The sequence below is a fragment of the Eublepharis macularius genome, chromosome 2 (assembly GCF_028583425.1).
Source record: "Eublepharis macularius isolate TG4126 chromosome 2, MPM_Emac_v1.0, whole genome shotgun sequence".
In the NCBI taxonomy this organism is placed as follows: Eukaryota; Metazoa; Chordata; class Lepidosauria; order Squamata; family Eublepharidae; genus Eublepharis; species Eublepharis macularius.
In genome coordinates, this window is record NC_072791.1 from 230,051,804 (window position 1) to 230,075,038 (window position 23,235).

General features: G+C 46.3%; 1 protein-coding gene across 3 annotated transcripts in view; it reads right to left on the minus strand.

The window, feature by feature from the left end:
- NRP2 (neuropilin 2) overlaps nt 1-23,235 on the minus strand; it is a 254,599-nt gene that overhangs the window by 49,699 nt on the left and 181,665 nt on the right. For all 3 annotated transcript variants that reach the window (XM_054970181.1, XM_054970184.1, XM_054970183.1), the window contains exons 13-15: nt 12,963-13,225; nt 11,478-11,574; nt 4,774-4,818 (exon numbers count right to left, since the gene is read on the minus strand). In XM_054970181.1, the coding sequence (XP_054826156.1) occupies nt 4,774-4,818; nt 11,478-11,574; nt 12,963-13,225 (405 nt within the window). The remainder of the gene's footprint in view (nt 1-4,773; nt 4,819-11,477; nt 11,575-12,962; nt 13,226-23,235) is intronic.

Consider the following 23,235-nt stretch of genomic DNA (forward strand, 5'->3'; position numbering starts at 1 on the left):
TCTATTGGATGTGTATACCTAAGTACACACAATATATATCCAAACTAGAGAGCTAGCTCTGTGTGGTGGTTAGGGTGTTGGGCTAAGATCTGGGACATCAAGGTTCAAATCCCCACTCTGCCACGGAAGCTCGCTGGGGACCTTGGGCCAGTTACTCACTCTCTGCCTAACCTACCTCACAGGGTTGTTGTGACGATAAAACAGAGGAGAGGGGAATGATGTAAGCTGCTCTGGGTCCCCACTGGGGAGAAAGTGGGGTATAAATAAAGGAAATAAATCAGTAAAATATGTAAAGAATGAATGTGGCAAACCGATACCTGAAAACACAATCAGGTCCATACTGAGAGTACGTTTAGGGCAAACCTGGGTTTGCAGCTATGGAATGTGTGGAACTGCCTGGAGATGGAAGAATGCAACCTGGAGATTCTCTTTGTATCCTCAAAACTGTGTGTGCCTAGGCAGCCATCTCTAGCCCACCTGTGACCTCTTGCAGCTGGGGTGGGGCGGGGGGTGCCACTAGATTCCCCAGGGGGCTTAAAGGCATAGAAGGACTTGCTGGCTGCAACCTTAGAAGCCTAGGTTTGGGTGCAGACAAATATGCAATTTTTACCCTCTTCCCACTTTCCATGTCATTCCTTGGGATCGTGTATTCCCCTAGAGCAGCATTTTGTGGTGGGGTCAGTGGGCTGCAGTGGAGGGGGAGGCAGGAAAGTTCAGGGGCGGGGTGGGGGATGTAACAGGAGACAGGAAATCCAGGGTGGGTTTTTTTTGCAAGAGAGAGAGAATCCGCCATGTGATTCTCTGCCGGGGAGAAAAGTGAGGGGGGGGATTCTCTCCCTCTTGCAAAAAGCTGTCCTGAATTTCCTGCCTCCTGTTGCATCCCCCCCGCCCCCCCCTCTGCCCCTGAGCTCCCAGAGGAAAACCCAAGCGGAGGCTTTTTGCAAGAGAGACAGAATCCCTCCCATCACTCTTCCCCCGGCAGAGAATCAGCTCGAGCAGCTGTTCTTTGTAAGACTACACTACCCAGGGAACATTGCGGGTACTTTCCCTCTTAATTAACAGAGGAAAAACACAAACAGATGCATAATATGTTAAGAAGGTATGTCTGCACACCATATAGAGATAATATTGTGCACCTCCTTCACAGCGAGGCAGGAAGGAGAGCAAGACTGAGCTTTAGTCAGCTAAGGACCTGTCAGAACTGGACCCCAAACCTTCTTCCCCCCACTGTCTTCAACAACGGAAGGCCTAAAATAATATCCGACCGTTTATCAATCACCCGACACGAGCTCTCATCCCTCAGCACTTCCCTAGTTACAGTCGCAGTGGCCATATTCTCATCTCCTAATTCAAGAGGAGGTCTGCAGAGAGCCTGCATGGCTGTACTTTGGCCACACTGGCTATCCTTGGGGACGAGGCACCTGTTGGGTGGCCTCTCGGGGTCAAACAGCAGCTCCAGGATGGGAAAGGAGTGTGGGAGCCAGGCCAGGACTTCATTCTCCTGGCACTATGAGCCACATGCCTTCTCCTTAACGGGGGGGGGGGGGGGGGGAACGCAGTGCGAGCACCATCCACTTCTGGTTTGACCCTCAGGACAAGAGTCTAATACAGCTGTAGCTAGATTAATAAGGGTGCATGGCTGTTTATGTCTGGAAGAGGGGAGTGTCTCTAAGCCAACCACTTGTGTTTTTGGAAAAATAATCTATTACACACCCAGACTCTGACAAATAAAATATTTGGGTTCTTTGTGAAAGTTTGAGATGAACGGGCATTATTCTCCCCTGCCCATTAAGTGTAGCTAGCTCTTGGGTCCATCCTAGCTTCTCCCACTCATCTCTAGTAACCAACCACATATGTAGAGGGGGGGAAAGGTAGTGGAAGGAGAAGCAGCAGAGAGGGAGGGAGGACGTGTGCGCTTCCCCCATATCCTGGCCTCGGCACACAGAAGGGCCTGGAATCACAGAAAGGAGTGGACCGGTGCAGTGAATTCAGGAAACCGTATTATTCCTGCAATGGCTGCAATTATCACATCATAGCCCCGCCCAACTACCTGCCGTTAATCAGTAGAAGTTACAAAGGATTTCAGCCTAGTTCCTAACAGTTTCCAGCAATGCTAAATCTCACATTTGTGCAACATCTAATGAATTGTGATGCTCACGGAAACAAGGTCAGTCTTGGGATCTAGATCTATGGCAGCTCTTCACTAGGGACACACGCGCACACGCATTCTGTAAACAAGCCAGCAAAAATTAAGGATCACAATAATTGTGACTAGGGCCGATTCCAGATGACTAACCTTAAGGCGCTTCATGCCGCCCTCTTCCGGATCGTGACGGGGAAAATGCGAAATACCGCGTTTCCTCGCGCGAGTCATCGCGCAAAACTCGCGCGAGGAAACGTGATATTTCGCATTTTCCCCGTCGCGATCCGGAAGAGGGCGGCATGAAGCGCCTTAAGGTTAGTCATCTGGAATCGGCCCAGGTACCTAAACAACATTTGAAATCATTTTCAGACCAACGCAGACCACTTTGGACACTGGTGTAACTTTCCTGTTGGCTGTACCAGACTCTGGGTTGCAATCCCAAAAGACCCTGAAAAATATTTTTCACAGGGAATTCAACTTCTCCCATCCCCTGAAAAATGCATCTCTTCTGGAAGTCAAAGCCAGCAATATGTCAGCAACAGCTTGAGAGATTGCTCTAAGAAGAACACTCTAACCAATAATAAATAAAAAGGGAACAATTTAATATAAGCAGAAAGCCTTTGGAAGCGGATGCTCCTTGTGTTTGCCGCACTGGGGTTTTCCATCCCGCAGGTGAAAGAAAGGCAGAAAGCATTATACAAGGAAGCAAAATGAAAAATCCTTCCAGACAGAAAGGAGGTGCCGCCCCCCCCCCCCGCCCCCCCCCTCACCAAAGCATCTCCACTGACTCAGAAACAAGTTTAATGAGGAGGCCGCTATCTGTGAATTCCTTTCTCCTTTTGTTTCCCTCTACAGGTTTTTATCAACGTGAAGCATCCCATTTTCTTTTTTTCAGGCTGGCATTAAGCTATTAAATGCACCATTTCACCCTGCTTCTCTCTTACTAAATGTCAGCCTTCAAACTCCAGGTGACAGTGGCTCCTGCCTTTCAATTCCCCTTCCCCCCGCTGGTGCAGGCGGGCCAACTTGAACCCATACGAAGAGCCCCCCCAGGGCAGTCCCGGACTCACCTCTGGGGGCTGGGGAGGAAATCACCTCCACACTAAATATTCATCGTTGCCACCTCATTGCGCTTCTAATTCACAGCTGGTTTGGGGGTTAAGCCTCTCTGTGGCTGCTGCTTATTCCCCTGGTCTTACATCTTGAAAGCTTCACTGCTCCTCTCTAAGCATCGCAAAGGCAAAAGAGTTCATCTGTATCCCTATTTGTCTCTGTTATTAGTTGCCTTGAATTTTATTACATTGGGTCATAGACGCTGTGTTAGTTCCACAGCGCAGCTCTCGCAGTATATCCTTTTCAAGCCACCGCTCTGGAAAGACTTCTGGCTGGGTCCTAAGCGAGGTTGCCAGCCTCCAAGTGGGACCTGGAGTTCTCCTGGAATTAACAACTGATCTCCAGGTGACATAAATCAGCCCCCCCCCCCCGGATGAAATAGCAGCTTCAGAGGGTGAACTGTACAGCATCGCATCACTGCTGTCCTCCCTCCACTCCCCAAACTCTGTTCTCCCCAGGCCCCGCCCCCCAAATCTCCCGAAATTAGCTGCTCTAGTCCCAACTGTGCTTAAATTGAGGGCATATGCAGAAGATCTGCGTTTCTGTCCCATTCCACTGGACTCACAGAGTGAAGAAACATGGGGCGTTTACTCCCTCAAGTCTAGGAGAGTCCCCAACAGTCCAGACAACCGGGCACTGCAGGCTGTTTCATATGCACAGGGTGCCCTCATAGAAAGGCATTTGTGCCTTGTAACAGCTGCACAAAAGACAGAAATTCAACCAGTGGAGCACTTCCCAGCATGGACATTCACTGGTAACAGTGGAAGCAGAACCTGCTGAATAACAGGTTGTTAAACTAGATGAAAAGTTTTCTGTGTTCATTGGAAAATTTGCTCCATCTCCAGATGAGCACTGAGGTGCCAGCTAGGTAGAAAGGCCACTGATTCCACCCCCCTGCCCCCTCCCCGCAATCTCTTTAACAGCAGAATATCCTGGTAGGTGAGCCACTAAACATGCATCAGTAAGCACATCCATTTTTATTTCGTTTTGCAGTTGAATATGTATTACTGATATAGAGACCCATTTAGATGCAAAGTTTGCAGATTTACTAAACCTCAGAATGGCCCAATACAAGACTGTTGACTATGCTTAAGGTTGCGAGCCTCCAGATGGTGGCTGGAGATCTCCCGGAACTGCAACTGCTCTCCAGGTGACAGAGAGCAGTTCCCCTGGAGAAAATGGCGGCTTTGGAGGGTGGACTCTATGGCATTATACCATTCTGAAACCCCTCCCCAAACCTCATCCTCTCAAGGCTCCACCCCCCAAATCTCCAGGAATTTTCCAACCTGGACCTGGCAACTCTAAGCACTGCTTCTGCTTAACCCCGCTGCCCACAGACCATGTTGTCTAGTCTAGTGCCACCTGCTGGTAATGATAAAGCATGTTGCAAATGTAAATCTTTCCTTGCATAGCGGCAAACTCTGTTAGTTTTTTTCTTTCTTTGCGCACACATTCAATTTTTTTAATTAAAAAAAAATCATGCGATTAAAATATTGTTAAAATAAATGCACTTTTACCTGAAATTCCAAAAGTGTGTTCACCAGGAAAAGCTGAGATGGGTTCTGAAAAGAAAGCAGAAAGAAATGAAATTTAGGATTTCTTAGGTGACAAACTACAAACTTCCAGGACAATTCTTGTGATCAACGCAGGGAGCACAAATACATAGAAGCCGATCTATGTGGCTTTTCCCTAATGGAAATCTGCAGTCCCCCCCCCATGTACACCCTCCCCCCGGGCGATGTTATCGTGTCTCTGTGACAAGCTCAACATTCACTTCCTTAAGAAGTCTGGGGTCCAAATTGGTGGCATAAAAGAACATCCTTCTAGTTTCCCTCAAGAGAAAGCAAAGCTGGGAACAAACCAAGAGGCGATCCGCCCCTGCTATCTTTCCTGCAGGTACTCATTTGCCCGAGTGCTGCAGTAGGTAGACTATTAGACTTGGACTGGCCAGAGCTGTGTTCACATTCCCGCTTAGTCACGATTCCCCCTGGATGACCCCTGAGGAAGGTGCTGCCTCTCAGGTTCTTATCAAGGCAAAATGCAATAAGCCCAAGACCGCCATCACCAGAGCTTTTTTTCAGGGGGAACGCGGGGGAACGGAGTTCTGGCACCTCTTGAAAATGGTCACATGGCTGGTGGCCCCGCCCCCTGATCTCCAGACAGAGGGGAGTTGAGATTGCCCAGAGGGCAATCTCAACTCCCCTTTGTCTGGAGATCAGGGGGCGGGGCCACCAGCCATGTGACCATTTTCTCCGAGGGCAACCCACTGAGTTCCACCACCTCTTTTCCCAGAAAAAAGCCCTAATTCTTCAGCAATCAGGTGGGGTAGAAAAGTGATACCATTTAATACACAGAAAACTGAACAGCTTAGGAAGCGACAGCTTGTAGTTCTCAGATAGCACTGAAAGCTAAATGATGACAATCCTGGTCTAGTATTTCAGCACCTCCTTATTGGCCCCATCTGGTGGGGTGAACACATGTAATACTACCTTCATTCCATATCTGCTACTCAACATCGACTCTAACATTGTGTCCCATTTCAGTCAGCTTGTTTTAAGAAGAATATAAGAAAAAGGATTCAGAGCGTAGCTTCAAAGGAAGAACAGGGTTTGGAAATACATGAACGTTATGAAACAGGACGTGTTTACTGCAGAACAAAGCTTGGATGAGGGCATTTGGTTGGGGCCGGGGAGAACACGGCTGGAATTTTCCCTTGTATCTGAAAGGTTTCCGTGACCTTGGTCCTCTAGATGAAGCGCAAGAAGCGATGGGTCAGAAAGAAAATGCTTTCAAAATGTAAGAATAATTGAGAACAAGTGGTGGAGTATCCTTGGAGGGAGGTTTTAAAAGACAAGACTGACAAGCCTCTCTCCGGGATCATCTTCTCTCTCTCTCTCCCTTTCTTCCAGGAAGTGGAACTGATACTCCTTTCCTTCAGTCACTTCATGGACACCTGCGCAGCATTAAGCTGAAGGAGCTTAACTTCTCTTGCAACCCAAGAGAGACTTTATGGCTAAAGGATGCACCCAAGTGATTACACATTTGGATAGATGGTGCGTGCGTGCACACACACAAACACACACCCCACACAAGGAAAATAGGACACAAGTACAGCGAGAAAACCAGGCACTCAGCCCCTTGAGATCAACGCTGATCTTTGAAGCCATTCTGAAGATCCTAACACTGCTGGAAGTGTCTGCCTCTGATTTCAGATTCAAAGAATGATGCTATGCCTTTTTTTTTCCTTGGTGAGGCCTCTATGCCTTTACAAGCTGTCTTCCAACCAAACATTCAGCCAGTAAAGCTTTTCCAAGCATACAATAATAGCAGTTATGGCAGAATATTCACCACCTGAATTTCTGCAGAGGGCAGAACTGCTAGAATGCACACCAACTTTGTGTAGGCCTACTGAAGGACTGATTTTCTGACAGATTTCTTCATCTACTGTGGTTAAGTGGTTCGGCTGTGAATCAGCACTTTACTGGTTCGAATCCCACTAGTGCCATGAGCTCAGTAGGTGGCCTTGGGTAAGCCACTCCTCTCAGCCCCAGCTGCATTGTGGGGATAATAACAACACTAACTTGCTCACCACTCTAGACTAATGGGTCTAGAAGAGCAGTATGTAAGTGCAGTTGTTGTTGTTGTTATAATTATTATTATTCATCTAGAGCCTCGTACACCCTCCAATCTGTCTTCCCTGTGGATTTCCACCTTACCAAGGAGCCCCACTTAAGTAACCCCTGGATAGCAGATGGATACTTTCTAAGTTCATTTGAAGAAACCACCTGGGACACAAAACTGGACCAGAAAAGCAACACCCAGCGCATCTTACAGATCCCCTCCTGAGGAAGTGAAGGACCTTCTAATTACTACCAGATTTATGCCTGGGACTAAAAGCCCTGGGCTCAGCAGGAGTTTCAACAGAGCACTACGAAAGAATCGCCCTGCCTCAGAAAGCAAGTGGGAGGTTTATCAGAGGCCAAAAAAACCCCAATACTGTAGTGAGCTATTAGACCCTTGACTGAAGCGGAAAAGGAATCCAATTACTTTTCTGGATTGCAGTGTTAAAACAGAAGCCTGCTCCTCTAGGCAGTTCCCTTTCAGAGTCTGACAGGGGCAGAGGGGCAGGATGGAGATGCCCACGTTATTTCTCAGCCTGAAAGATTCATCAGAAGAACGGGTTTTTTTCCAGGCAAAGTTTGTATCTGATCCCTGCTTTGAGGCATGCTTGGCTCAAAAGGCAGGTCCACACTTTTCACGGCCGATGAGATGGCTGCAGGTAAACTGAACGGATGCTTAGCATTTCTTGCAGCAAACAAGCCCCGGAGCGCAGACGACATTTTCACATCTTTAAATGCCACCTACATCTGCTAGGAAGCCCTATCAAGTTCTCAGGTGTTCAAGAACGCATGTCTGTTGTTTGCAGTGGTAAACATTAAAAGACTCACAACAAGTGTGCCTGTTGTGTGAGGTACAGTGCTGCCCAAAATCTGTGAAAGAAACAGAGATTTTCGGCAACCCTTCATTTCCAAGACCTGTCGGGGTCTAAGCTTGTCTGGAAATCACGGGCTCCTCTCCCTAATCTCAGAGTTGCAGGTACTCAGTGGTAAGGGAAAGACTCAAGGCACTCTTCACGAACTCAGTACCATTCCTCAATATACCCCAGGTAAGGGAAGAAGCTGTGGATCAAATGGGGGGAGAAGATGAGGTGTTTATAGGGGTATGGTCTCCCGAGGGGAGTAAAAACAACAGAGTGGAGTTACTCAGTTTAGGACTGCACCATTAATCACTTCAAACCCTTTAAAAATTAACAAAGAAATGAAGGGGTTTTTTAGAGGGGTTATGTTCTTGTGACTGCTGCTATCATGGTGGCGTCAGTATTAGGTTTAGATGGAAATACAATACACAAATGAAGGACTGGATCTCTGAGCATCCATTCCTCTAAAGGCACTGCCTTCACCTCCTTTCAGAGACTCTGGCACTAGAGGAAGACACTGGAATTATCAGAATGGAACTGTGGGGTCCAATTCGTACAAATTTCCTGGCTATTCTGGTGAACTGGACAACTCTTCCAACCAGAGGTTGTGTTTAAATGTAAATATGCACTGGACCAACTGTTTTATGCACTGGACCAACTGTTTTATGTATGGGGTTTTTCCCTCCTCAAATGTTTTAAAATTATGGAGAAATGTTATTAAGGTGGACACTGTTGTTGTTACGTTGCTGGTGCTGAGTGACTAAAACTCTGTCTACTGTTGACACGCAGCAATTGAATATATGAAGCATTACAAAAGTAAAAAAGCCCAGGCAGCTGGCAGAAATCGAAGAATGTTGAGTCGCCCAGAAAAGAATTGGGGAAGGGGCTTCCCATAGAAAAGCACTGGCTGGAGCATGTTAGAAATCATCTTCCTGTATTTGGGAAATCTGTGAAAGAGAGGGTCTCACCAGAGTACTGCTTATAATTCATAACTGAAAAGGGACTCACACATGGCATCATCCCTTTGAAATGCGGCCCTTGTGGCTTGCTGCACTCTAAAGGTCTTAGGTGTGACCCACTTCCACTACAGTACTTGTGAGTGTGTGTGTGTTATGTGCCATTAAGTCACCACCGACCTATGGCAACCCTATCAATGAAAGACCTCCAAAACGTCCTAACATTAACAGACTTGCTCAGATCCTGCAAACTGGAGGATGTGGCTTCTTTTATTAAGTCACGCCATCTTGTTTTAGGTCTTCCTCTTTTCCTACAGCCTTCCACTTTTCCTAGCATTATTGACTTTTCCAGAGAATCTTGTCTTCTCATGATGTGACCAAAATACAATAGCCTCAGTTTTGTCATTTTAGCTTCTAGGGAGAATTCTACCTAAGTACTAAGGTCAGGGCATTTTTTCAGCTGGAATGTAGTGGAATGGAGTTCCGGCACCTCTTGAAAATGGTCACATGGCTGGTGGCTACGCCCCCTGATCTCCAGACAGAGGGGAGTTTAGATTGCCCTCCGCACCACTGGAGCGGTGTGGAGGGCGATCTCAACTCCCCTCTGTCTGGAGATCAGGGGGCGGGGCCACCAGCCATGTGACCATTTTCGCCAAAGGTGATTTAAACTTTAAAAAACTCCCCCCTTGTTCCAGCTGACCCAAAGTGATGTCATTGCGTGGTCCGGGGAACGTGCGCACACTATGCACGTGCATCTGTGGTACCAGGGGCACCACCTCCCGCCAGGAGTTGCCCCCTGTGCTGGCAACCCACTGAGTTCCACCACCTCTTTTCCCAGAAAAAAAGCCCTGACTAATGGCAGACAGATGGTCATCTACATTCAGAATCAAATGCTGCCATGACATTGAAATCCAAGGACATCCAGAGCAGATCCAACCCATTGTGGCTGCATCTAGGAATCCACGGAGATACAACCGACAGAGCATTTGGACTTGTAACACCGAGGATTTTGGCAGCTGGTTTGAAATACTCACTCAGACACAACCTTTGCTTGGCTAGTCTTGCATCATTCCGTTACCTCCCAGTGTAACTTTCCTCATGAGGTTGTTGCAAGGACAAAAATGAGGGAACCAGGTAGGTGGCCCTAAACTACTTGGAGGAAGCAGGTGGGGTGGGAGATCAAGTGCTACAAAAATAAGTGAAATGTATACTTTTTGAGAAACCTGTAGATCAACCTGTAGATCAACAGGACAGGAAAGTAGCACAGGACAAATGTACGTCACTTTTTATTTTAAAAAAAATTCATGGTGCTTGCAATAAACCTTCCTATCTAGCTCATGTCTGAGCTCTAAAACAGATGAATTCCAGTGCAGGGATCTGTTTTGTTATTGTTAATCATGCTCTAGGACTCCCCCACTGATTATTTCATATTAATAAAAGTCTCGCAATGATTTGATCAGCCCCGCCAAGCATGTAATGCTAACTGACAGCTGGTTTCTTGTCTTGATTGTTTTCCCCCTTGTAAAACTTGCTCAGGTTCTTTTCTCATACGTTTTCCCTTGGAAACTCCCCTACCTATTACTTCAGCCATCCCCTGTCATCATAGAGACAGACATTATTCTCCCCAAGCCTCTGATAGTAAAACTGCAAGCCTTCCCTCGGCACTCATTTTCCTTGACTTTCTCCAGAAGGATACAGCGAGCTAAATGAATCCCTGAAACGTATCACAAATGCAGGCCAGGGGTTCTCCCTCCTTAAGAATTCTTGTGAAGGCCTGCCTACATGGAAGAGTTGCCGCAACCACCGCCACGCAGCAATGATTCACGCACGTAAGCTACTCAGTGGTGTCGTGCTACATGTCACAGGCAAACCTCTTCCCATTTATTTTGTCCTATCATTTTTGCTGTTTTTCCCTCCCTGCTGATGCAATGGAAGTCAGCAATATGTGCCTGGCACAGAGAATGAGAGACAGGAAATCAGTCGGGGGCACCTTGCTCAGCATCGCTGCTACTGCTGCTACCTCTGCACACTCCAGTGAGGCTCTCTGACTTGGATCCATTCCATCCAAAGAGAAGAATCCCCCGCTTTGTCCCCCACCAAAAGAGAAAGGTGGGGGAAGAGGCCTCCTAAGTGCACTCCTGGGGCAGTGTGACAACATCACCCCTGGTAGTAACGTCGTTGCGCTGCCCCAGGAGTACTCCCATACTTCATAGGGGGCCGATTTGGGCCCCAAATGGGCCAAAATAGGCTTGTTTGGGACTGGTTCATTCTGCTTTGGAATGAAATTGTGATCATCCAAAAACAGGCCAGCAATGGAATGCAGTGGATGCAATAAGACACAACTAATGTCTGCTTTGCGTGAAACACATGAAGGCCACCAAACCGCATGTGTGATCTGGCTGTTCCGAGAGGTGAGAGTCTGACCACACAGGCTGCTCCATGCCGTCACCACGAACCATAAGACGAAGGAAACTGCAAGGGGGTGGCCGATCCACACAGGCGTCCATCACAGTCACAACAGAGATGTGAGGCCAAGCAGCTGCCACCCAAGTAGCCGCTGTTAAATTTGAAGTGGGCCTAAGACCCAAAACGACGTTGCCCCGTTTTCATGTAAATCAGTGCCCGCATGTGCCATCCAGGCTGGCGATGTGAGGAAATGAGCTCATCACCAATCCTCAGTACAGACCTTTAGAACTTGCCTATCCTTCTGCAAGCAAACAAATGAGTTTTGTTTCCTAGAATAATAAAAAAGGAATGCTATAGATCAGACGCGTGTTTACATACGTACCCATACAATTCTCCAGGGAACTATCAGTGCCTATTCGGACATCATCGACGGCAATCTCCCCTGAATGTCCTTCGCCTATAATTCCCTCAAACACAATCTAGGAGCAAACAAGAATAGCGAGTGTTAAAGCTTTCGATCCCCAAACAGCCCTTGTGTCCTTCAAAGAAAGGCAAAGACAGCAAAAGGCCGGGGTTTGCGGTCTTTAGGTATCCCTCTCAAAGAGGCAACGGAAACAGCATCCCAAGAGAAACACCCTGAAAACTTTCTCACAAAACTCCCCAAAGCAAACCCACCCGTCCATTCAGCAGCAGCTTAACGCTGCCTTCACGCCTCCCATGTGCCCCGTTCAAGCTTCTCATGACGAAGGGAAGGCAAAACATGGCCCAACACTCCCGGTTTGGCCTGGAAGTGGTGGGAAATCACAGCTGGTCTGCATACAACTGCAACACGCTTGTTCACACTCCCCCTCTCCAATACATGGCATGAAAAAGTTGGCACTGATCTTCCACTGGACCATCAGCTATGAAATACAACATTCTACATATTTGTTTGGTCTCAAAGAACCAGAGAAAGGCACATAAACGTTCAATATGAATTTAGGAGGATACCTCCTCTGTGTCATCTAAGCTCATTTCCCAATTACAGATCAACGCTGGTTTAACAGCCATTCATCCCTCCTTCTTGGGGAACCTTGTAGTTCTTGCAAAAGGTCCATGAACACAAGAATACAATTTCTAGCATTCCTTGCGGGGAGGGAGGGAGGAAGAGGAGAAGCAAATGAATCTAGGTTTTGTGGCGTAGATAGTGCCAGATACATTTTGAACACTAGGAGTGCTTTACTTTCTCCATAAAAAAGGAAAGTTCCTCTGGAATTGAATTTCTGTGATTGCAGTATAACTCTTTAGAGGTGTCTGAATCCTCTCCCCTAGTTATCTATCTATATTCAGCTTTCTGGACACCAAATCCAAATTGGTAGCCAAGTTTTTCACCAGCACCCCAAACCAAGGAAGTCCTACGTCTTCCTTTCTCTTTTTACCTACCCCCTGAATACAGTTACCTCTCTGTTTTTTTAAAGAAAGGAGCTAGACAAACTCTTGTTCCCTCCCTGTCTAGCTGCAAGATGCACTTGGTGTTTCCCCCTTACGGTGCGTACATCTTCTTGTCGGGCTACCTGATAAATTGTCTGAGAAAATGGGAGGGGAAAAACATTTGCAAAAAGGCAGACTTTAGGAATACAAAAAGCCAACAGAAAGAACAAAGACTTGAATCTATGTATAAAACAGGAAAATTCTGAACAACAACATACAATGTCATTTAGTTTCTATAGCAACATGGGAAACACAATGAAGAAGCAGGAAGAAAAAAATCCCCGCGCAACAATATTCACTAATGAAGAATGAAATGGAGTCTGTCGAAGCATCTGAAATAAGCGGGGCTGCAATGCCACTCAAATATCCAGCGAAAACCTCCTCCGGCCAAGCTTACCTGATACTCCATGTCATAGCCCCTCAGAAGGATCCTGCCTTCTCTCCACTCCTCCCCCTGGTCTCCCCTGACGATCCACAGGGGCTTGTTCTCATGGATTGCTTCCCGCCACACTTGGAGCGTCGTCCCAGTCCCGCCAGACAGCTGGTAATGGAACACCATGCACCATGCGCTCCGGGGCAGGAAGACCACAGGGCTGAGCAGCCGAGCGTGTTGCCCTTCTCTTCTCGCGCTGCTCTGCAGCCTCAAGTAGTTCTTGCCATCTATTGAAGGAGGAAGCGAATTCCAAGTCAGCACTTGTCGTGAGTGTGTGCATGTGCTGTTCTTGGTTAAGCCAATGAGAAGTCCAAGTAAAAGTAAGCCGATAACCATTCCCATCTGTCATGATCTGGCTGTGCCAGGAAGGCCTAGCAAGGCCTCAGAAGCCTGTTAGCAGAGGGAGTAGGCCTGCCTACGATTCCCAGGAGCCCCTGGGCTGTTTTGGTGCCCTTTTTGGCCAATCAGAACACAGGGGGCTAGTGCTATATAAGTCTGGGAGGGGAAATGCCTGTGTTCTTCCTCCCAGGGAGCAGCAGGCCAGAGGAGGTTCCTGCTAGGGGGAGAGGCCCTCATCCAGGGAGGGTGAGAAGGCAGGCCTGACAGACTGAGGGACAGGGAGTTCAGTCGTGCTAGGGCTTTTGGTTTATTTTGCTTTCACCCATCTATTGTTGCTTGCTTGTTTGATATTAACTGACCTCCTTGGAAATAAACTATTTTGTTTGTGGTTACTCTGCCGGGTCCTCACGCCTGTTTATTGGCCAAGCTACGGAGGTCAGAAGGGTTGGGAGGGCACTCTGGGCCTTCCCAAGGGACCCTAAATCCCAGAGTGGTGGCAGCGTAAGGGGGCTCACCCCACCTGAGGCATGACACCATCCACAGGAAACAATGAAGGAGTGCAGGTAACTCAGAGCTTGTTTGGTTTGACAAGGCCACTCTGTTCTTTTTGATCAAATTCTGGGTGAAATCTAGTAAAGGGTCCAGTAGCACCTTTAAGACTAACCAACGTTATTGTAGCATAAGCTTTTGAGAAGCACAGCTCTCTTCTCTGCATGCATCTGATGAAGAGAGCTGTGGTTCTCGAAAGCTTATGCTACAATAACGTTGGTTAGTCTTAAAGGTGCTACTGGACTCGTTACTATTTTGCCACTACAGATTAACACGGCTATCTCCTCTGGATCTATGACCATGGGTGAAATCTAGTATCTGAAGGACAATTCCTGACGGATGCACTATGAGCTGAAAAGAAGGCTTGGAGTTTCCAAGTTAGATTGGGTGGACATTTGTAGGGAAGGAACAGAGGGCAGGAAGGGGTGCTTAACCCCATCTCCGTGCCCCCTGGCTAGGTAGGCTCTCAGACCAGACAAAGGCAAGACAGCAGAAAATGAGAAGATAACGTTGCAGGAGAAAATTAACAGGTAGAGCAAGAGTTAAAATATGTAGGAGATTAATACTTAATTAGCAGAGTTTAGCAGAAATGAGCATTGGAATTAATGAGAACAGACACACTCCAGTATAGCTCTGTAACAATACTTTACTACATAAAGGATAAAAATTGGGTTACATTGGAAGAAAATAAGAAATTGCTAACTGACTACAACTTGCTAGCAGAAAAATAAACTTAAGACTGAGGACACTGAGACAAAGAGCAACAAAACTTCAGTATATATCTTCACTTAATTGCCCCAACCAATAAAAAGGTTGCCTAATAGAGAATCCTAACTCCACTTCATTAAACTTAGAGAGTCCCCTTTCTCTGGCAGGAATCCTTACTCAAGGCCTAAATGGTTACATGCAAACAAGTTTACTAACTAAGCAACACAAACAGTTTAACTCTTTCATGACTGAAACAAAAACACTTTCTAAATCCCAACAAAACACACTCCTGGCTAATGATTCTCCTCTGCAAATGCATAATTCCCTTCTGCAAGCGCCCAGTTCCTGTAAAGTAGCTGAGATACTGTTTTAACATGTATTTCTAGGGTGACATATAGTTATGCCCTGAGCACAGACACTGTATTTTATTTTCAGGAAGTTTCCAGTCCTCAGCTGGTTGTGGAGATGCATTAGAATAACATCCCCACCAACCAATTTGCAGTTTGTACCAAATATGTCCTGGCTGGATTGGTGCTCTTCTAGTTTTTAAGCACCAAAATTACCGCCACAAAACAGAGTAAACAAATTTACCATAATTATCCATAATGATCTCAACAATGACCTCTTCTTACAACTCATGCAATCCAGTTGCTCTTTCTTACTCTCTTCCATCATTTTAATCTGTTTTTTAAAAATGAGGTGGAGATGTCCAAGCTATAATTAGCAACAAAAACAAAACCCCTCCAGGATCCCTGGCCAATTTTGCCTGGAGGAAAAATCCTTCCTGCCTCCAAACTGGTGATCCGCACCACCCTGGGCACATAAGAAAAGGCCGTAAGAGCAGAGCACCGGCTCACCCTTCCCTGCCCTCCCTCTCACGATCTGCCTAAGTTCACACTCAGTCACAGAGTTTCTGACAGATGGCCATCCAGCCTCTGCTTAAAATCCTCTTATGAAGGAAAGTACACCACCTCCTGAGGAAGTCTATTCCATGAAGAAACTGCTCTTACGGTCAGAAGTTTTGCCTAACGTTTAGCCCCAAAACTCCTTTGGTTCGATTTTAGCCCATTGGTTCTGGCCTGACTCTCTGAGGCAACGGAAAACAACTCTGCTCCATTCTCCGTGTGACAGCCACTCAGCTATTTGAAGGTGGCTATCAGATCACCTCTCCTCACCAAAGCTAAGCGTACCCAGCTTCTTCAACCTTTCTACATAGAACTTGGTATCCATACTGCTCAACATCTCTGTAGCCCTCCTTTGGACGCACTCCAGCTTGTGTCAGTTCTAGGGACGGCAGCCCATGGTGGATAGACCCCCACACCCCTCACAGCAAGCACTCCAGTGCATTGGGTGAAAAAGGCTTCATTTGGAGATCCATTAAGTTCATGGGTACATCCATAGATGGGATAGGTTGGCAGGAATGAGGATACAAGCATATGCACTATTGATATAAGGAGCACGCTTCCCCCCTCCCTTTGAGCAGTTAGCATTTAGGCTAGAAAATCCTAAAAAGTTCCATGAGAACACAATAGCTTAGACTGGACAGAGAAAGGCAGAAGATTACAAGGAATCAAAACTCCCTCTTTCCTCTGTGAAGAGTTACATTACAGCTGCAAGGTCACTGAGCATACTTTCAGAGACAACAGTTGCTTGTTCTGGGAGGAAGGTGCTTTCGTTTTCAAGCAGGTTAACATCGGTACTTGATTATGTGACTACAGTACAAGGCACAATCATATGAGCAATGCATGAGATCAATATATTAGAGTAGAGAAACATAAATGGCGTGGATGGCTGCAGACATGACAGCTTGTCAACATCCTTCTTAAACCGAAGTGCCCCAAAGTTGAACACAGTATTCCCCAAAAGTACTTCATGTGATGGATACTATACTTCTCTTGATACAGCCTAAAACCACATTTGACTTTTTAGCTGCTTCTTCACATTGCAGTGCTGATTCATGTTCATCCTCTACATCCTTTTCACATGTACTACTACACCCATCCTATAACTATGCATTTGATTTTTTTCTTCTAGGTGTTTATGCACCACCCCATGCCTGTCCTAGGCTGTAATTCCTTTCCTTTAATATGTGTTCTTTCTTTGCCAGGTTGAGCAGTTTCCGTTGCAAGAGAAAAACGAGGCAAGGTAGGAGTAGAGCAGTTCTGCCTTCTATCTATCACCTGTTAAAATTCCACTGTCCCCTGTCTGCAGAGGGCCTACCACTTCCTTGTTCTTTTTCTTGCTCTGACCACAACCAAATAACCCTTTTGTTGTGTTCAGCATCTTGCACTGGCCTAAGCTCATATTGAAATTTAGCCTTTCTAACACTCTCCCAATAAACACAGGTTATTTTTTTTCATCCTTAGATGTATGCCCCTCCTTCCATTTCCTAAATGTGTCCTTTTTAATTCTCAGCTCATTAGAAAGCTGTTTATGGAGCCACCTAGGCTTCTTTAGGTACCTCCCATTTTTCCTTCTAATTGGAACTGTTTGCAATTGTGCCCTCAATATCTCACTTTTAGTTGTGTACAAGAGGGAATTTTAGCAGAGTGAGCCTGTAAAAAAATACAACTGGTGAAATTCCTCCTTCTGAACATTTATGAAATATACAGGAGTGTGGGTTTTTTTTGGCACCTGGATTGCCTACCCAACCAGGCCTGCTTGATGCTGCCTCCAGCAGTTCTCCTCAAATGAGGAACGACAACAATATGCCTGGTGAATTAGCAATCAGCATTACAGGCTTCTAGTCTTCTTGCCTATCAACAGACAGACCTCCCTGTCTCTTCCTGCCAGAGACCAGATCCTCCAGGGCCGTCTACATCTTGACTTGAATAGCACGTTCTTCACACTAGAGTAGGACTGCCCAATTTTTAAAAAGCAATGCTTCTGCACATTTCATAGGGGCACAGCAAACAGAGATTCAGCTTGTAATACTTTTCTCATCACACACTGGGGAGAAAACATCTGCTAAAATTTCTATTTATAATGCAGATGTTAAAAACATCTGAAAACAATAGGCTGGACAGCCTACTGCCTAAAGAGCTGATTGAAAGGAAAAACTTGTAAGGTTGGATCTAACCAGCTTTCCCACTGGTGAAAAAAGGGTGCTCACAAAAAGGATATGCTGCACCGACAAACACCATGCTGGAAAAGAAAAACTGCGTCCATACAAGCATAGATTGAGCCAAGTAACTAGCATGTATCTGCTGTTGTACTACACACAAACCGGTATTGGTCTACCAGAGCTGAGAAGAAGTACTCACGGTAAGGAGTGGAGAGGGAGAGAGAGAATGCCAATTGATGGAGACAGCTCAGTAAGGTGGATGTCTATTTTACCAGCAGCTATAAGTATGGAAGTTTGCTGATTAAGACCCCGAAAAGCTCAAGGCAAAAGATTGACATAATTAGGACAACTGAAAGAGCAGCAATCGTTAGGGGGAAAACTGACTCTGTAATCATGACATTATGGGTAGGTGGGGGGCTCATATTTATTCCATCTCAAGTTTGCTCGGTTTACAAGTCAGAAGCTGATCCGGCTCCTCTGCCCAACCTCACAGCTTGCTAACATTACAACTGATCGCAGGGCTGGGGAAAGCAAGTTGGGGGGGGGGCTTTTCTTCATGAGGTCCTCCCCCAACCCTGTTCATCACTAGCAGTAAATACTTTGCAATCAGAACCTAGCTGACAATTTAGTTGATGATACACGAGGCGTAACGGGGCTCATCATCATCTCTCGGTTCCTCTTTCTCGCTTCCCTTTCCTCATATTGTGGGTGATTGGCCCTCAAGCGCAAACAGCGGGATGAAGTTGTGGCTGTTGGTGATCTTAGCAAAGGTGACTCGAGCACACAAAGCAGGTGCTCAGGCATTAAGAAGGCAATTTTTATGACAGAAATAAAATCCGGTGTTAGAGATACTGCTTAGAACCACTCCTCAGGTAGCTGTAGCCACCTTGGGACCCTAGATACGTGGCAAAAAAATTCAACAGGTACAGCCTTTTCTAGGGATGATATAATGATGAGGAATGCTTTGCCTGCTGGATTTGTGCCCACTGGACAGCTATCAAAATATTTGCCAGGAAGACAAAGGTAGCAAGTGTAGCTGCCTAGCTACTTAAATATCATTCTGAAATCATTCACATTAAGTAATATGTATGTCACTGAGTTTTTTAAGGTGATTTTTTTTACTATTTTTATTACATTTTTATTCTGCCCTTCATCCAAAAAGCGCAGGGTGGTATACATCACTCTCCCTTCCTCCATTTAACTCTCTTAACAATCACTATGTGAGACAGGTTAGACTAAGAGAGAGAGAGAGATGGGCCCAAAGTCACCCAGTGAGCGTCCATGGCAGAGCGGAATCTCACCCACTTCCCCTCCTTATTAGAGTCCCTCTCCCACGTGATCTCCAGCATGGTGTTTTTTGGTAGACAGAGGGGATTCCCTCCACCCCTTTTCACAAATGGAAAAACTGGCTGGATCCAAGTCAAGGAGTGGAATCACTTAAACCAGCATAATCGACCACGTAGAAGAGCACTGGAAAATGCAGAACGTTTTCAACCCATCTTTTTCCAAAACTGGACTCCAAAATTCATCATACTAACAAACACCTATCAAAATGAGGTGTCAGGGTCAAACCCCATCCTGAATAACTCTGCCTTACTCAACTTGTGGCATCTCAGCAACATGGAAGCTTCCCCAGTAGAGATGGGCACGAACAGCAATACAAACGGGAAAAAAGCCACAAACAGCCCAATCTGCTGTTGACGAACAAGCTGTTTGTGAGGCCCCATTCTAAACAAACAGGTGGTCGTTGCAAGCCTCCTTCGTTGCTGTTCGTCAAGCCAGACAGTCTGGCACCTGCAATCTTTTCCTTTGGCAACTTAGGCAGGGATTGTCTGAACTCTGTTTGAACTCCTGCTGTTGCCCGGAAACCCCAATCTAAGCCCAATTTAGCTTGATAGGCAGGTCTTCCTTTCAAGTGTGGAGCTCCAAATTTGTTACAACAAGGGAGCAAAGAGCAGGGGGGAGGGGGGCTCCTAGCTCTGGCTTTCCAGACAGTGGAGAGGGAAAGAGACAGCTGCCGTTGGCATTTTGATAGCGTGCATTGGAGCTTGAATTTTCTTTGTGTGTGATGGGATAGGGATCTACCCCTTCAAGTTCCAGAGCTGCTGCCAGGCTCTGGGCCAAGCTATTATTTATTATTGCTTGGTATGTTTCTTGCTGCCTGCTCAGGTCAGGTTTCTGGGAGTGGTGCGGTAGGGATCTACCCCTACAAGTTCCAGGGTTGTTGCCAGTCTCTGGGGCCAAGCTATTATTTATTATTGGTACCTTTCCTGGTGCCTGCTCAGGTCAGGTTGCTGGGAGTGATGCAGTAGGGATCTTGACTTGGATGATGGCTGGAGGAGAGCCTGCTTGCCCCCACAAACAGCCAACCACGAACACGTTCGTGAACAGGGCCATGTTCGTGGTTGTTCATGAGTCCCTGTTCGTGGATGGCAACGAACAATGAACATCACGTACGGTTTTTGTTTGTTTGTGCCCATCTCTATTCCTGAGTCACTGCTAAACTAGAGTGCCTACTGAAGAGGCTCCAGATTTGGCAATGGCCAACCTCACAACTCTACAGGAGATAACAACCAATAAGGTGTTGATCAAAGTGGCAGAGTTGTCACCTCGTAGTAATGGAATATTATGGGTCTGGAACTACACACAGCTGATTTAATTAGGCTACTAAGGCAGACAGTGTGAGGGAGTGGAGAATTTCTGGGGAACAAACTGCCGTGCAATTATTGAAGTTCTGGCCTGTGGGCAAGGGGAAATTCTCTGCACACAATCCATTACCTGTCTCCTGCTTTTCTTCTTTAAGGTCTAACTCTGACTCAGGTGGCAAAGTTGTCCTCAGAGACAAAGTAGAAGGATGCATGACTGAATATTCCTTCCTCCACATATAAAATTAAAACAGCAGGAAAGAGAATTCTAGGTTAGCCATTTCCTCGACTTGCTAGTTCTCTATGTGCAGGGACTTTTAAACACCCTAGACTTCAGCTCAATATAATGGCTCCCTTGGAGGCAATTTTACCTTTTCCATATTCATAAAGGAGCCACCAGGAACCACATCAAAGTGTTGCATGTTCAACTTGCTTTCAGCAACCTAAATTTTCAGCAAGCCAGACCTGAATCCAACCACATGGTGCCTGACAAAAAATAATCTTCCCATGTTGAGATACGTCGTCTTTCTGAGTCTTTCCAAAGGCAATACCCAGCAAAGGTTCACCCTTGTCTCAAGAAGAAACTGATGCTTCACTGCCATGCCGGCTTCTATAAGCTGAACAAGCTCATGGTGGTCTCAAGTTATTTTTCATGCTCCTTCTCTCCAAAAGCAAGTGACATCTAGACTGATGAGAGCTCAGTTTCCAAGAAGTAGATTTTTTTCAAAGGCAAAATTGCTCTCAGGCACTTATCTTCTATTGAAATTAATAGGTGTCAGCCACTCAAGTGCCACTCTGGCATCAAAAATTCTACAGCCACGCAACAATGGCCCCATAATGTAGCCCTCTTCATTAAAAACACATAATCAAAGTGTCACTGGATATAGAGGAGTCACATCCAGGGAAGCACGTGAACACTCTGTCCAGCCTGTGCACTCCACCAACGCATCCCACGTCTGAAGCCCGGCATGAGAAAACTAAAGATGCAAAGTTGCAAGAGAAAGAACATAAAACTAGAACTGAGATGGTAATGTCCCTCATAGAGGATGTGGCAACAAGAAGAACAGAAGAGTACAATAATAGGAAAGAATAAATTGGGAAAGTGTTTAGTCTGCCTCTCAGAGAATGCACACTGTTGAAGTGTCACCCCTTATGAAGAAAGGATGAGGCCAGCTCCAGAAGATTTCACCCTGTAAAGGAACGGATCTCACACGCATGCCTGTGCAGAAGCTATGAAAAACAACATTATATTCTTAAAGGAATCTGTGACTAATCTCTAATATATAAAAAGCAAGCCATGTTGCCAACGACTCACTTTTTATCCTGGTGCAGGTGCACTTCCAAGCCCCTCAGAGGCAGCAGCAATTATGGAGAGACTGAGTGTGGTGGTGTGGCCTTCCGGAGGCCCCTCAGAGGCTGCAGCAACAATGGAGAGACATGGAGTGGCCCTCTGAAGGCCCTGCAGCGGCTGTGGAGGTGGCAGGGAGGCCCAGCGCACCAGTGCATGCCTGACAAGGCCCTGTAGCAGCCACAGAGGTGCAGGGAGGTCTGGCCTGGCACCACACCCCTCAGCAGGCCCCACAACAGTTGTGGGAGTGATGGGGGAGGCTCAGTGCAGTGGCGTGGCCCTCACAAGGCCCCGCAGTGTCTGCAGAGGCAGCAAGGAGGCCTGGCACGCTGGTGCAGCACTCACAAGGTCATGCAGTGGCTGCGGTGGTGACAAGGAAGCCCAGCACACTGGCATGGCCCTCACAAGGTCACACAGTGGCTGTGGAGGCTGTGGGGAGGCCATGAGGGGGAGTTCCAGGAGATGCAACAGGCCCAAATCAATGGCCTAAGTGCTCCCCTCAGCACCCTCGTGCTCTGGCCTCCAGGCCGCTGCATGGCACCTGCTTGGTGCTGGAAGGGGGCACCCCGAATCTGTTTTCCAGAGCCCATTGTATTTGTTCACACAACGGACTTGGTTGCTTGTGCAAACAAAATGAGAACAGAAGAACTAGGAATGCTGCTCAGAGTTCCTTGGAGGGTGGGCTAAAAATGTACTGGACAGAGATATTTTGTATTCTCTAGTTCTGATGGTTCTCTGGTTTCCTTCAGACATCTCTGAGTGACGGGGAACTGGAATTGTGGCACATTCATAAAGCCCACGGGGTGCAGCTCGTCTGCCTTTTTGGTCTGCTTCTGTTACCAACAAAGGAAAAACCTGCTGGAGGGTTAACATCATGTAGTATATATACTGAGTTATATAATATATAATATTTTTTTATTTTTTGAGAAGTGCTAAGTGCTGAAAGTGCAATATATAAAGGCTGAAAAAGTAGTAAATATTATTATAGATTCTTGCCAACAATAAATATATTACAATATACTGATATCAAAAGAGAACAATCAGACACAGTAGTCCTTAAAGGCACAAAGTTCCAAAATCCAACTGGTGAAGACGTATTCCAGAATTGTTCTGAGTAAGGAAAATTCACTGGTTTCTCACAATAGATGTTTCTTTTCTTATAGATGACTGGATATCCTTCTATTCACTGGGGATTCTTCAAGAGAGAAGCAGGGAATATTTACTACTTTTTTCAGCACTTAGCACTTTTCAAAAAAATAAAAATAATATTATATATTATATAACAGGGATGGCCAAACTTGCTTAATGTAAGAGCCACACAGAATAAACGTCAGATGTTTGAGAGCCACAAGACATGATACATTGAAGACTTCAGATGAAGAGGTGGGTTTGGGGTAGAGATGGGCACGAACATCTGGAGCTCTCTCAGCCCCATCCACCTCACAGGGTGTTTGCGGTTGTGGGGATAATAATGGCATACTTTGTAAACTGCTCTGAGTGGGCATTAAGTTGTCCTGAAAGGCGGTATATAAATCGAATGTTGTTATTATTATTATTATTACAGAGATGTTCTTCGACCTGGGT